This window comes from Saccopteryx bilineata, chromosome 6, assembly GCF_036850765.1.
Source record: "Saccopteryx bilineata isolate mSacBil1 chromosome 6, mSacBil1_pri_phased_curated, whole genome shotgun sequence".
NCBI lineage: Eukaryota > Metazoa > Chordata > Mammalia > Chiroptera > Emballonuridae > Saccopteryx > Saccopteryx bilineata.
This window is the reverse complement of record NC_089495.1, coordinates 126043369-126057579: the sequence shown is the minus strand read 5'-3', so window position 1 is coordinate 126057579 and position 14211 is coordinate 126043369. Positions and strand designations below refer to the sequence as shown.

The window sequence follows — 14211 nt, the reverse complement described above, 5'->3', positions numbered from 1 at the left end:
CAATCCTCTCACAGGAGGGATAAAGCCTTGACCTCGGTAGGTGTGCGGTGACAGCAGGAAATGAGTCAGTGAGTGGTTCACAGGCAGGGTGGATTGGGAGCCCAGGGCTCAGGGTAAATGTCTCATGTCTGCCCCAAATTCCAGCATGTTCTCCAGGGGAAGAACAGCGATGGCTGACTGGGGCTGGGAGAGGACAGAATGGGGTGGGGGAGGTTTCTGAAACAGGAGGGCAGAGCTGTACAATGGGGGGAGCCCAGGGAGCCAGAGGGGCTGCCTGGGCAGTTGCTGTCAGGGCCACTCCAGGGTGCCACACTCCCCAGGAGAGCCCTCTGCAAGGTCTCCACTTGCAAATGCCATGCCCAGCCAGGTGCTGCTGTCCACCCACCAGTGTCTTAGGCTATAAGACACCTCTTCTGGGAGACCAAGTTAATAACCCATTGGTCTGAAGCCAGGTGAAGCCCTCTGGCAAGTTCATAGTCAAGTGTTCCCACCACCATGTGCCAGTGTCACTCCTGGGGGCATCACTGACTGGGATTCCAGAAAAAGGTCAGGCAGGTTTGGCTACCTGGCAAGGTAGCTCAGCTCTCTCCCTACAGTCTCTCCCTTGACTCTCGTACCTTCCCCTATCTGCCTCCCTGCCAGATGGCACCCTTTCCCTCTAAGAGAAAGATGAACTAGAAGCTACCTTGTTTGAGTGACACTGCATGTATCGGGGAGGAGGAGGGCAGTGTGTTTGGGTGTGGGGAGGGTATCGGGGGGCATACACCTGCCTGCCTTGTTCAAGCTGAGCTTGTTCCAGGACTGTTTGCGGGGGGGGGGGGCGCAGGCAGCCCCTCCCACTGCCCTCCTGGCTGCTCCTTCTTGAGTGGTCCACCTCGACGTGGCCTACAGTGAGGGCAACTGCGTCTCAAACATAGTCTCTCAGGTTGGGTGCAGAAACCAAAGTCCAGAGAGCACAAATGACTCTCCTAAGATCACACAGCACACGAGGGGGCCTCCACATGATTCAAAGGCAGGTGGTCTTCCCAGTACCAGTTGGGCCCAGCCCTGTTTCCCTCCAAAGTGGGGCTTGCTCTCTGAAGTGAGAGGAGGAGAACCACAGGTACCTTTAGGTAGGACAGGTGAGTCCAGAATTGCTACTGGGCATCTGAGATTTGCCCCTTTCCCGGAAGAAGTGTGCATAAGTGGGGCGAGAGGCCAGGCGCATCCTCCTGCTGTCTCTGCCTCTACCAGCGGCAAGGGACAGAGTGTCCCTCTCACAGTCAAGCTCCTCTGTGGCTGGTTCTGGTTAACTGAGATTGGCCAGTGGGCATCTGGCAAGTGTGACTACATGGCAGGCCAAAGGGTATGTGACTGATGAAGCTACAGATTTATGTGGGCACACACACACCTGTCACAGTGGTGATGTGGGGACAGCCAAGATACATGCCAAGTGCTGACTGGGGTCGGGGTGGGGACCTATGCCCTCCTGCTCCCTTGATGTGTGCACACAAGATTCAGTGTGTTTGGGTGTGGGGAGGGGAGGGTGTATTGTAGTCAGTGCCCCTTGGTTCCCCCCCACCTCCATTATTAAATATCCACAAGATCATGTGCCTGTGGCAAGCAGAAGGCAGCACAGGGGGCCTGGGGGCCAATCCAAGGCAGGTGAGATTCCCAGGGTCTCCAGCTGGGTTTCCAAGCCCTGGACAGAGGGAGAAGCGTTCCCCAGGATGGAAGCCTCTGCATAGATGTGCTCATTACATCACTGACATCCTCACCACCAAGCCGGCCTCCCTTTGGAGAGGCACTTCTTGCAATACCCAGCAGGACCAGGCGCCTTCCGGTTGGCCGCAGAGCCAGCAGAGCCGCTCCTTCTTTCCGCAGCGGCCGGTGGACAGAGCCAGGGCTAAGGCAGATGCCAATCCCCGGAGCAGTTGCTGGATTCAGGGAGGAGGAGGGCAGCACAGAAGCCTTGGGAGGGTGCGAGGGCTGGCCGCCCAGGCACCGGCGGGCGAGGAGTTAAGTGTGGGATCAGCTGTTGTGCCACCGTTCTGGATTCTCTTCTCTCTGCGCGTGGGGCTCTGCTTGATGTTAGAGTACGCCTGGGACTCCCCCTCCCACCGCTACACACGCGCGCATACTCGCACACGCACCACTCTTTGCAGACAGGGCTCGGGTAGCTCCAAAGTGACTGACTCCCTCCCCTGCTCCCCCCCACCCATCCGTTCTCTCACGCATATATCCTCTCTTGCCATATTCTCGCGCGCTCTCTTCAGCATCTCCGCCCCGGCAGCGGAGCACCGGGCAGAGGCGCGCGGCTTTCTTTCGATGCCTTCCTCTTAAGGAGCTCCACGAGGGGGAGGGGAGGGCCGGAGGAGGAAGGGGAGGAGGGACCAACACTGAGAGGGCGCCCCGGAGGCAGGGCGCGCGCACACACACGGAGGGACGCGCCAAGGGTACGAGCCGCGCAGCGAGCGCAGAGCTGTCTCTGCCACCCGGCGGCCCCCTGCCGCCCCATGCTGTGCTCCATGGCGAACTCGGGCTGCCTCCTGCTGTCCAACTCCGGCAGCATGCTTCCACACTCCGTGCCCTGCCCACCCACCTTCCTCTACCTCCAACAGGTAAGCACCCCCAGCCCTGCTGGTCTGGCCCCCAGCTCTGCGCACGTGCGTCCCGCGCCGCCGCCCACAGCCGCACTTGGCTGCCTCCTTGTCGCGCTGGGGCCCCACTGCGCTCCCCGCGTCATGGCGCCGGGCCGGGTGGGGGGAAGCTGCGCCCTTGCGCAGCAGCGGAGCGTGGGGTCGCCTGGGGCTCACACCGCCCAGGGCCAGGGGCCAGAGTTTGGGGCGTCGCTCGCAACTTTTCCGAAGGCGCGGGAGGGGGCGGCGGGCGGAGTCTCGGGGGAAGCCTGAGGGGAGGGGTAGGGCGTTCTCAGCGCCCTGGTCACTTTAGGGAACTTCGCATCAGGAAGCAGGGCCCTTCTCCAGCTGAGTATGGAAAGCCCGGGGGTGGATGAAGACGGAGACGGAGGAGGCGGTGGTGGCTGCAGCGGGGATGCCGAGCTCTGCTGCAGCAGGAATTGCGTGTTGGGCCTCCCGGGAGGTGGGCCACCCGCCTGGCGGGGCTGGCGAGGGAGGCCCGGGGAGCTCCGGCGGGAAAGGGTCTGGGGCCAGACTTTTGCAATCTGCGGGGCTGCCCAGGAAGCTCAGGCTGGCGAGGAGGGCAGGAAACCCAGCGACTCTGACACTCCACATCCCCAGGATGATCCACAGGGAGGTGCGCACAGAGCATCAGCTGTCGCCTGCCCACTTGCCCGGGTGTGGGGGGCGGGGGCCCTGCCATCCCACCCAATGCAGAGTCAGTGCAGTCCTGGGCCTGCACTGGGGGCTAACCAAGGATTTCTTCGCTTTTCCCAGGCCTCTTGGCCTCTTAGTTCTGCGTTTTCCTGTTTCTCGGTTTCGCCTGCTGCCTCAGCCAGAGCCTGTGGGGGCTGCAGTACTCAGGCTGACCACCCCTCTGGGGCTGTCCTCCCTCCCTCCCTCCTGGACTAACCCGCTGCCTCCTTTATCTTTAGCACCCCCTCAACCACTGCGCAGGTCTACAGAGGCCTGGGGTTGGAAGGGGGAAGACAAGCCAGAGAGCTTCAGACTGACTGACAGTCCTGGGGCCTGCCTGATCCAGCAGGAAGGCTCCCACAGGACCTGGTCTGCACCCTTGGCAGCATGTTGAGATGGAAGGTAGAGGGTGCCACCCAAAAGCCAATGTTCAGGGTCAGGCTAGATCTAACGGCGAAGTGAACGTGGCCTTCTTCCATCACCCCCATGTGAATGTTGGCAGGGAGGAACACAGAAGTGTGCATTTCTTGGAGACAGTGAGATGTTCCAGGTGAAACTGGGCCTTTGGATAGTGGGTTCTTCTTTTTCTGTGCCCCTTGGGCTCTTCAGAGAGCCCAGAAAGAAGGAGCCATGGGAGAAGGCTCAGGGAGAGTTGTGGACAAAGATGGGCCCTCAGACTCTAGCCAGGACCCCAGCCCTGGGGCTGCTGGGTGTTCAGGTCGGCCCCTTACAAGGACTCATGCAGCAGAACTGCCAGCTCAGTCAGCAACTGCAGAGGAAGGTTCAGGGGACTTTATGACAGTCGGGAGCAGAGCGTGATGGAGCGGCCTGTGATCCAGAGCCCTTGGCCTTTGGTCAAATTTCCCTTGGACCACTTGTGTCATCTGGGAAGTTCTGGACACAGCTCAGCGGCAGCAAAAGTGGCTGAGGGCCCCCAGACCTACTGACAGGCTGGTGTGCAAGCCCAGGCCAAGGCCGAGTCCCAGAATTCTCCATTGTTATTTAACTTGTAGACGGTCGGGGTACACCTCGCAGATGGGGTTACCCAATGTCCTCGTGATTGCAGGAATCACATGAGTATCTCGGGTCAGAACTGAGAATCTTGCATTACTAGGAAACTCCCAGGTGAAGTCTTGGAGCAGACCACTCAAGGTGGCAAGGCTGTGCCCCATCCAAGCCCCATCCTCACCTAGTCGCAGGAAGAGGCTCCAGGTTTAGTAGGCGGAGTATTAGATTGGAGACTAACCCACAGTTTATTGGTTGTGTTGTCTTAGGCAAGTCAGTTCACTTCCTCTGAGAAAGGGCAAAAGCCTATAGTCCTCCCAGATAAGTTCAGATAATGTGACTGGAAGCCTCCATAAAATGCCAGACAGATAGGAGCACTTTCTTGATGGAGTCAGACTATTGCTCATGGTTGAGGTGCAGACTCCAGATTCCAACATGACCCTTGGGGAAGGCACCCCGACTCCTCCAGGACCTCTCCTGAGTAAATGCATCCTCAACGGGTGGCACTTGATGCCATCCCCATCCTGAATGGGCATCAACCATGAGAAGTTATTTCTGGGAAAGCCAGAGAGTGCCCATTGGGCCAGGCTGGAAGCACCCAGTTTCCTTGGCGGATGTCTGCAAGGTGCCGTGTGTCACACTAGGATGGGAAAGGTCTAGAATGCCGCCACTTCCTGGCTCTTAGCAGGGCATAAATTTATAGGAGCACACGCAGCTCTGGTGGTCCAGGGCTGATACAGAATCAATACTGACACTTAGTGCAGAACTCGGTTTGTCCCAAACCACCTTTGGAGAGAGACAGAGGCTCCCATGTTCCGTGGAAGTGGAGGCCACGTGAGGAGGTATCCAGGGCGACCCCCCAGCCACGCGCCCAGAATCAGGCTTGCTCCCAGGCAGGCTCCCGCAGAGGGTCGCCAGTCTGCATGAGCCGGCCCCGGTGCCTTACGTAGGCTGTGCATTCCAGTCTCAACAGCACGTTTGATAGCAGGAGCAGGAAATCAAGCAAGACGAGAGACATAGTTTGCGGCACACTGAGATGCAACATTGAGACAGGCCAGCTTTTGAAAGTCTTTAAATTAGAAAACAAAACCCCAACCAGCAGCATCCCATTCTCTTCATGAAAGCATCAACCTCCTCCTGCTGCTTGGGCCGGACCCTGAGTGTGCCAAGATGTCTGTAATTAGAGGCTCTTGTTATCTAGCGGCCCTCCTCTCCGACCCTCAGCCATGCTGGTGTTTTTCAGAGTTCTAACCATGGGCCGGATGAGTTCAGTTCACCAAACGCCGGGAGACAACCACCTGCAGTTTGGCTTCAGGCATTCCTTCAGAGCTCACCAGAATGGCCCCAGGCCTCACTCAGATTACATCCTGTGAGGCCTGGCCTTGGTTTCTCCACCTGTCCAGCCCTTTTAGGGGCTCTGGTTCCCTGTAAGTACCTAGGCAGCCCAGGGCCTTGGTCTCTGCACATCTGGCCTGGTAGGGGGGTGTCTTGGCATGGGACACAGGGAGGCTGGTGTTGAGGGGCAGGGCTGATACTGGTCATCCTTCAGGGCAAGAAGGACCTTGTGTGGAAATCCAGACCATCAGCATGATTCCCTGTGAGGCCCTCATCTGGATTCCAGTAGAAGAAAGTTGTGGAGGACGGGAGGCAAACCTCAAGCCCACAGAATGGGGTTTTGTCACAGTAATTACTTATCATTAAGCTGCAGTACCCCATAAAAGAGAATCTTATCACTGCTGGGCACAGCCAGGAAACTGCTCCAGGGGAGAGAGTGCTGAGTGCCTCAAGTTTTGTACAAGGAGTGTTGGCGAAGGAGGGATGGAAGGGAGGGGCCACTGGCCCTGTGGGAAGTGAGCACCCGGGGCCTCCTGGGGGCTGCGTTTTGAGCTCTGTGGATCTTGTCATCTTTATGTTCCTAATCAAGCTGGAATCACAGGTAGCCCTAGCTGCCTCAGAGGTGAACACGGCCAGTCCTGATGTTCCGGGGAGCTGCGGTGTTTCCATCCAGTTTCCGGGGACAGGGGGGGCTGTGTGGTCGTCAGAGGCAGAAACTGTTCCCTCAGGGTCTGGAACCCAGAGGCTCCAGCGCAGAGTCAGAGAATTCTAGGGTCTGTTTTGAGATTCCTATGAAGTGCTGCTCTAAGTCACAATTGGTCTCTCTGGGGAAGTCACACTGCTAATCACAAGAACTTTTAATAAGGGCTAATTACCACAGCAAAGGTAACACTTTCAGTAGGAGTGCACGCCTGGGTGTATCGCTGTAGAGTGACTCCAGGATCCCCGTCTCAGACACATGCTCTTGATGACATGACGTGCCTGTGAGTTAGCCCTGCCCAGCAGAGGGACAGGGACAGACCACAGCTTGTCCACCCTCATTTTCAGAAGTACATGCTATTGAGGTCTGGCCCATTGGCCCGGGCGATGGCCTTAGAGTTATCCCACGAAATAGAGAACTTAACCGGACAAGTAGTTGAGGTCACATGCACCCGGTCAAGGAGCTCTCTCACCCCACAGGAATTGTTGGGGGCCAGCTCTGGGTTAGCCCCCTGCGCTTGAGATGTCCATGAACCACGTCGCCCTGGCATCATTTGGGTTGCTGTCGTACCTCAGTTATTCTTGTGGGTTTTTCCCCATCGTTCGCTCTTTGGTGGCTCCCGTGTGACCCAGAATCTGCTGAGGGTTCGTGCATACTTTACAGTTGAGGAAACTGAAGCACAGAGAGGTTAGGTAACATGCTAACTCCTAAAGCTGCTGTCCGCCTCACACCCTTCTGTCCTCCGGCCACTTTCTAGGCCGTGTGCAGAAGAAAAGTGACTCCCTCGCACGTGGCAGCCCTCGTGTGGCTTACACTGTCTTGGCTTTCTGGTGGGATTCCAGCCCCAGGTCCCCGACACCTTGCCACATTTCAAAGATTGCTTTTGGGTTGGGGAAGCGAAAGCAGCCCGCCCAGAAACCCTCATGTTCCCTTGTGTCCTGTTCCGCGGGGCAAGTGGATTTCTCTGAAGAGCTTGGAGCAGGGAGTGTCATCTGACTAGACACATGATACGCACAGGCCATGAAAATGGCACAGAGTGGTGGCTAAGGGGTGCTCCGGGCACAGTGCAGGAGTGGCAGAGTTCAAAGGCTGCAGACTGGGGAGCAGTTGTGGACCCCCAACTGCCCGTAGGTATCTCTGCCCAGAGGTGGGGGTACTGGGGACAAGACCCTCCTCTGGTGGGACATCTCTGAGCCTAACTCAGTGTCTCCTGATGTGAGTATCTCCGGGTCTGGGTGGGGTTGCACTTGGGGCAGTCACAAGGTCCTCCCAGCAGGAGGGGAGCCGCTGATTCTTCTCAGAACAGCATTGGTTGGAGTCTCTGAGTTGGGTAAGGAGGCCTGCATCCAGTTCTCTGTTACAGCTGATGACTACAGTTCAAATCACAAACGCTGTTTCCGGGAATCACACACGAGTGAAGTGTTGGCTCAGCCACCACCCGCCCCCACTGCAGGGATCCCCAGTGGGTCTCGGAAGTGGGCCCACCTACGCTGAGGCTCTGGGATGATGTAGGTACAGAGGAAGTGCGTCCTGCCCGTTCCACTTGAGGACCAGAGTTTGGTTGCCAAGTGGGCAGCTCAGGCTTTCTTCTACCCCATCATGCCACTGGTCAGGGGCAGAGGAGCAGGCATGGTTAGCAAGGGGCTAAGCCCTCACCCAGTTGATATTCTGGGAAGTCAGCAGAGGACAGGGAAGACCCTTCAGCCCAGCAGAGACCATGCCTGCACTTCCCTCTCCCCCGGACACAGCTGGATGCCTGCTGCCACTGCACCAGCAGGGCAGGTGCTAAGCTGCACCACTGAGGAATCACAAGGTGTCATCTTTGGAGGAAGCAAGACCAACAACCCAGCCCAAGTGCCCTCTGTCTCCTGTCCTTAGTCCTGGGGACATCCACTCGCAGGCAGCTCAAAGCAGAATATCAGGTTCCTAGGGGAGAGCAGGAGGTTGGCAGAGCCTCAAGACAGCTCTGGGGCGGTGCCCGCCACCCCTGGGCCAAAGGCAGGGGTCCCATGTACAGACAGGCATCAGGAGGGAGGATGGATGTTCCTGGCGATGTGGGACCTAAGGGGAGGACCTTGGAGGCCTATGTAATCAGGGGTCATTCTGACCCAGGCTCCAGGAAGCAATGGCCGTGTCTGGGCCTGCAGAAGGGACCCCCCTGCTCCTGAAGGGTAGCATGTGGCCAGCCACCCCAGACCTTGGGAGCCCCAGGGAAGCTGTCCTCTGTCTCCTCCAGCACCTGTCACTTGCTTCCCAGCAAGCCTGCCACCTCTCGCTTCTGCCTTCTTGTCAGTGGTTGCCTCTAGAATTTTCCTTGCTACTAAGCCTCTCTCACCTTCCTTCCTGGCCTACTTTCTCCCATATTTATTTCCTCTGCTTTCCCATCACCCCTGACTTCTTCCTGGGAGCTCCAGCCCCACCCCATCCCCTGCACCCTGCAGCCTATGCGGCCTGCCAGCCCGTTGGTCAGACCGCTCTGTATTTCCATCAGGGGCTGTGCTTACGTTATACATGGGACCGGAAGGCTCGACTCCAGACTTCCATGTCACCAGTGCAGTTTAGCATGGTGTCTATGACCCCCCAGCGAACAAGTCCAGTTCTGGAAGGAGACTGGGTGGGGCTGGGACTTGGATCTTGGCAGGAGCCCCTGGGCTGCAGGGCTAGGGTGCCAGTGGGTGCTGGGGATTCCCGGTGGTGCTGGTACAGCATCCAACCCACCTGTGGGCAGTGGGGTCCCCGCCACCTACAACACAGACAGGCTGGCAGCCTCTGAGAGGCAGTGAGCTCATGTCCTATCCCCCTGCCCAAGCCAGGGTTTGGGCAGGGACAGGTCTTTGTACCCCTGAGCTCCTTGAGTCAACAGAGGAGGAGGAGATCAGCATCCCCAGAAATCAGCGTCCCTCACTTAGTTATGGAGCGCCCTCTGTGCCAGACACTGCAGAGGCCCTAGGTTTAGTGGAAAGTAAAAGCCCCACCCTGTGTTCCTGGGACCCATAGGCATCATTCACCCACAGTTTTTGGTCCCCAGATTGGCAGATATCTCCCACCGTGTCTGTGTCCAGAGCATCCCAGGTCAGAGAGGGGAGCCGGCCAGTCTGACCTTCCTGCCAGGCTGCTGTATCCAGGCCTCTGAGTTGGGATTTCACGGCTTTTCTCCCTCCCCTCTTAGGTCCCCCGCCCCGCCGCAGAGACTCCTGCTTGCCCTGCCAGCCCCCACCTGCTCATCGCCACCAGCCCAGGTGTTGTGTCTACCTTCTACCTTCGTAATCCCCCAGGGGGCAGCTTGGCTGTGCCCAGCAGGATGAGTCAGCTCAGAGCATCCAACCTTGCAGAGTTAGTCCTGGGAGCAGTGGGGCACCCAGGGCAGAGACACGGGCTGGGGCGAGGCTAGGCCCACTCTGTACCCCAAAGTCACACCACCTGCCAGCCAGTACCCTCACCAGGTGGCCCTGAGAGGTGCCCTTCCACCAGCCGGGGAACGACTGTGGGTCCTGCAGCTTCACCCCACAGAGGGTGGCAGGAGAGGGCCGACTTTGTCCTGCACCGTCCACTGGCCAGTCCTGTGGTCTGTAGCAGGCTGCTGGTCTCTGGGGGTGCTTTCTGTCCTATCTGCGGAGGGAGGGTACCAATCCACAAAGGGCGGGGGGCTCGGGGACGTTCAGTTCTCCTCGCAGCTCTGTCCAACCTGCCGTCTCCTCCTGGGCCTCCTTCCTTCATCAGTGAGTGAGCAAAGGACCTGGCTGGACAGGGCAGTGGAGTAGAAATGGACGTGCCCGTGTGGGAATTTGTTCTGGCCTAGGTGTCGTATTTTCAGGCGGTGGGGAAGGCCTGGCAAACAATGGTGTGTTTGGGGAAGGTTGGTTCCAATTGGGATCTCTGCTGACTGTCTCTGTCATCTCCCAACTTTCACATTAGTTGCTATGTGAGGTGGTGAGTTCCCTGTTGCCAGAGGAATTCAACAGAGGCTGGCTGTCTCAGAGGCTCTAGAGCAATGCTGTTGAACAAAAAAATATAGTGCCAGCCGGTAGGAAAGTTAAATTTTCTCGTAGCCACTTCAAGTGAAAAGAAAGAAGCAGGAGAGATGAGTTTCAAGAGTACATTTTCTTTAACCCAGTAGATCCCAAATGTTCCCGTCCCCACGTGTGAAATCAGTATGAAGTCATTCCTGCAATCATTCCCGTTCCTGTGTCTGTGCTGAGTCTCTAAGAGCCGGTGTGGACTCCACACGCACAGCACGTCTGCATTTGGCCTGGCCACATTTCTAGGGCTCGGGGCTCACACAGGGTCATGATGAACAAGCCAGTCAACTCCAGAACGCTTCCTTTGTCATGGAAATGTCTGTTGGATGATGCAGTGCAAGGCCTCGCCGCTCAGAGACCAGTCTGCACATGCAGCCGAGGGAGTCGGCTAAAACCAGACCCTCAGTCTCCCCTCACCAACCCAACAGCATCAGCACAAAACGGGGTGGGAGTGTCACGCTGCTCGAGAGCATGCTGTGTTTCGGGGGGTTTGGATGGGGGTCACAGAGCCCCATCATGTTCTCTCCAGGAGCCAGCCTTGCACACCGCCCCCAGTGCCAGCTACGGACCAAGTCTCCACCTGCCCGTGGCAAAGCGGGGAAACTGGGTCTCAGTGCCGTCATTTTTTCCACAAAGATACATCTTGCACATTTTGTGAATAAAATGCCCATGTTAGTTAAGTGACAGTGATGCCCGCTGTTCCTCATCTAGTGCCTTTATTTGGTAAGATAAACGGTTGGCAATTTGAATCAATCTCCCCTCCCCCACTCTATGCTCCCCTTTTAAAAAATTGCATTTTACAAAAGTCTGAAAACCAGGGATCTGCAGCAGAGATCATGAGGCCAAACCATCTGTTTTTATAAAAAAGTTTTCTTGGCACATAGCCACCTTCATTTGGATCGCGTGCCGTCTGTGGCAGCTTCCCCGCCGCAGCAGCTGAGTTGAGCCGTTTGCAACAGAGACCATATGGCTCCGCAAAGCCCAAATATTTGCTGGGAAAGGTTGCCAACTTTACGGGAAAAGTTTGCCAGCCCTGGCCCAGAGCAACCCTGTTCATACGGATGCAGTGGGAACCACACATGACGCTGGGTTTCTCAGCAGCCACACTTCTCGAAGTGAAAAGAAACAGATGAAGTACGTTTTAATGATTTATTATTTCGCCCAATCCAGAATATTTCCATTGCGGCACTTAATCACTCTAAACGTGACGGTGATGTTTGGCATTCTTTTTTACTTCATGCTACATCGTCGAACTCTGCTCTGTATTTTTCCATCACAGCCCATCGCACAGCGGACTGGCCACGTTGCAGACGCTCAGAAGCCATCCGTGGCTGGTGGTTGCCGCAGTAGTCGGCACAGGCTAGAAGGAATGAGGCTCATTCCAAGGGGAACTGGGAGGGCGGCTGGAGGCGCTAGGTACTGCTCTGGTTGTCAGCGAGGCTGAGCCCCACGGCAGAGGAGTCTGTGGGCGGCACCTTCCCACAAGGAGGCAGCGGTTTATATGGAGAGACGCAGAGTTGAGTGGGTTCAGGGAGAATTCATGGACTACCTGGTACCTGGGGCATGAGGGAGCGTGACACCTGAGATGTTTCAGGGTCTAAGCTGAGAAATTTGGACTTCTTTCAGTGGATAGTGGAGCCATGTAGGGTCTTGGAGCAGCGAAGTGACGTGATCAGATCTGTAGGTAAGGGAGATTAATCCAGATGGAAAAGGAGGCTCTAGACCAGAGAACGGCCAAGACAGAGTCCTGGGCAAGAGCTAATAGGGCCAGACCCAGAGGCAAGCAGTGGGGATAAAATAAGATGGGATGAAGGGGGAAGATTTCACAGAAAAGGTACCCTCGGGATGTGGAGGTGGATCCCTGTGGAATCGGTGGTCTCTGGCTTGTGGTTGGTGCTGACTTTTGATGGGTGAGCTGCTCTGGTGGCTGTTACCCTGACCTTCTGTGCTCAGTCCTTGTAAGCCCCTGGCCCTAGCTCCTTGGTGGAAAAAGGCCTCCCCTTCCTCTACTGGCCCTGGAGCCCTCGCACAAGGCACCAGGCTGGGCTGCACGCCTGATGGCGGACCCTTGGTCCCGCGCCCTGCTCTGGCCTCCTTTTCAGTCCTGTTCGGCTGGACCAGGGCAAGTGCCCCAGACAGATTTGCACACCCTTCCAGAGGCTTAACACCTTGACCTCCTTTCTCCCTCAACTTCTGGTCTAAGCTCAGCTTCAGCCCGAGTTTACTCCTCCTTAATCCTGCTGTCCCCAACATAAAAGCGCTCCTGAGCTCATCTGCAAGGTAAATGGGATAAAAACTCCCCTACCTGTGGTGGTGCAGTGGGTAAAGAATCAACTGGGAACGCTGAGGTCGCAAGTTCAAAACCCTGCACTTGTCTGGTCAAGGCATATGTGGGAGTTGATTCTTCCTGCTCCTCCCCCCATTCTCTCTCCCTCCCCCCATTCCCTCCCTCTCTCTCTCTCTCTCTCTCTCCTCTCTAAAATTAATAAATAAAAAAAGTTAAAAAAAAAAAAAACCTCCTCTAGAGGAGTAGGGGCCCCTAGCCCCAGCTCCCGTGTCCCCAAGCCACTCACAAACACTGAGGGGCTTACAAGGACTGAGCACAGAAGGTCAGGGTAACAGCCACCAGAGCAGCTCACCCATCAAAAGTCAGCACCAACCACAAGCCTCTGGGTCTGGCCCTATTAGCTCTTGCCCAGGACTCTGTCTTGGCCGTTCTCTGGTCTAGAGCCTCCTTTTCCATCTGGATTAATCTCCCTTACCTACAGATCTGATCACGTCACTTCGCCACTCCAAGACCCTGGCCATGGAGGTGCATGGGAGGGGCCAGGGGTCCTCTGTGAGTGCCTTCTGGGTGTAGGTGAGGGGACCAGGAGCATCTGGGGGAGGGTGGGAAAGTTGGAGTTCCCCTCTGCATCAACCTGGAAGAGAGGAGAGGCCAGGGCACTTCTAGGCCTGGGACCTGGTGGGGAAAATGAATTGGGAAGAAAGGGTCTTCGGGAGTGATGTGTGAATCGGGGTGACCTGGTTTCCTTCCTTCCTTCTGTTCTTCTTGGTCCTGGGTGGGATGTGAGGTGCAGTCAGCCTCAGCCGGCCCTCAGAGGGCCCTATGGGAGAGGTTGGCCTGCCCTGCATACGACAATGGGGGAATGGGGTGGGGAGGAGGAGAAGGAATCCCTGCACAGCCCAGAGGTGGCCCCCAACCTTTCTCAGTCTTGTCTCCTTATTGCCACCCTGGCATCTCACTCTGCCTAGGGTGCATGGAAAGAAACACCCGGACCCTGCAGTTTCTTTTGACAAAACCCAGGCCACAAGGCGATGGTGGCTGCCCACTGAGCAAGTGACCTGGTCCCAAGCAGAGGGGGTGCCCCATCCCTGATACCTGAGGCCAGTGGACGACGGCTGCCTCATGCCTTACGCAGAGCCCAGCTCCTCCAGGCTCAGAACGTCGGACAGTCCCAGCACCGTGCAGTGGAGCCCTTGGCCACAGCAAGGTCTCTGGGGCCCAGCGGGCAGCCCAGCAAGAGCGTGTTTGCTGCAGCGGTCTCTCAGGCGGCACATGTTGGCGTGGCTGCGTGGCTGACTCTGCCGCAGTGTGGCTAAGCACTTGGGACTGTGGGCACAGAATGCGTGGCTTTCTGGGCTGGTATGTCTGCCCTGGATGCGTATGCCAACAGAGCCCCACCAGTGCAAACTGGGGCTAGGGCAGGGGAAGCTGGGAAGATGAACTAGGAAAAGGCCTGCGTTCCCACCCAGACAGGTGGCAGAGGAGGTCGTGGCTGTCCCTGCCAGGCCTCCTTCACTGTCCCAGTCCCCAGGGCTGGAAGTGGGCACACCT

At 57.1% G+C, this 14211-nt stretch overlaps 1 protein-coding gene across 7 annotated transcripts in view; it reads left to right on the top strand.

The window, feature by feature from the left end:
* The window catches only part of RBFOX3 (RNA binding fox-1 homolog 3), a 161874-nt gene that overhangs the window by 89266 nt on the left and 58397 nt on the right, over nucleotides 1-14211 (top strand). For 6 of the 7 annotated variants that reach the window (XM_066235583.1, XM_066235588.1, XM_066235584.1 and 3 more), the window contains exon 1: nucleotides 2435-2600. The exons of the other annotated variant lie outside the window; for it this stretch is intronic. In XM_066235583.1, coding sequence (XP_066091680.1) covers nucleotides 2496-2600 — 105 coding nt within the window. In that variant the 5' untranslated portion in view covers nucleotides 2435-2495. Of the gene's footprint in view, nucleotides 1-2434; nucleotides 2601-14211 lie in introns of those variants that run through there. 7 annotated transcript variants of the gene reach the window in all.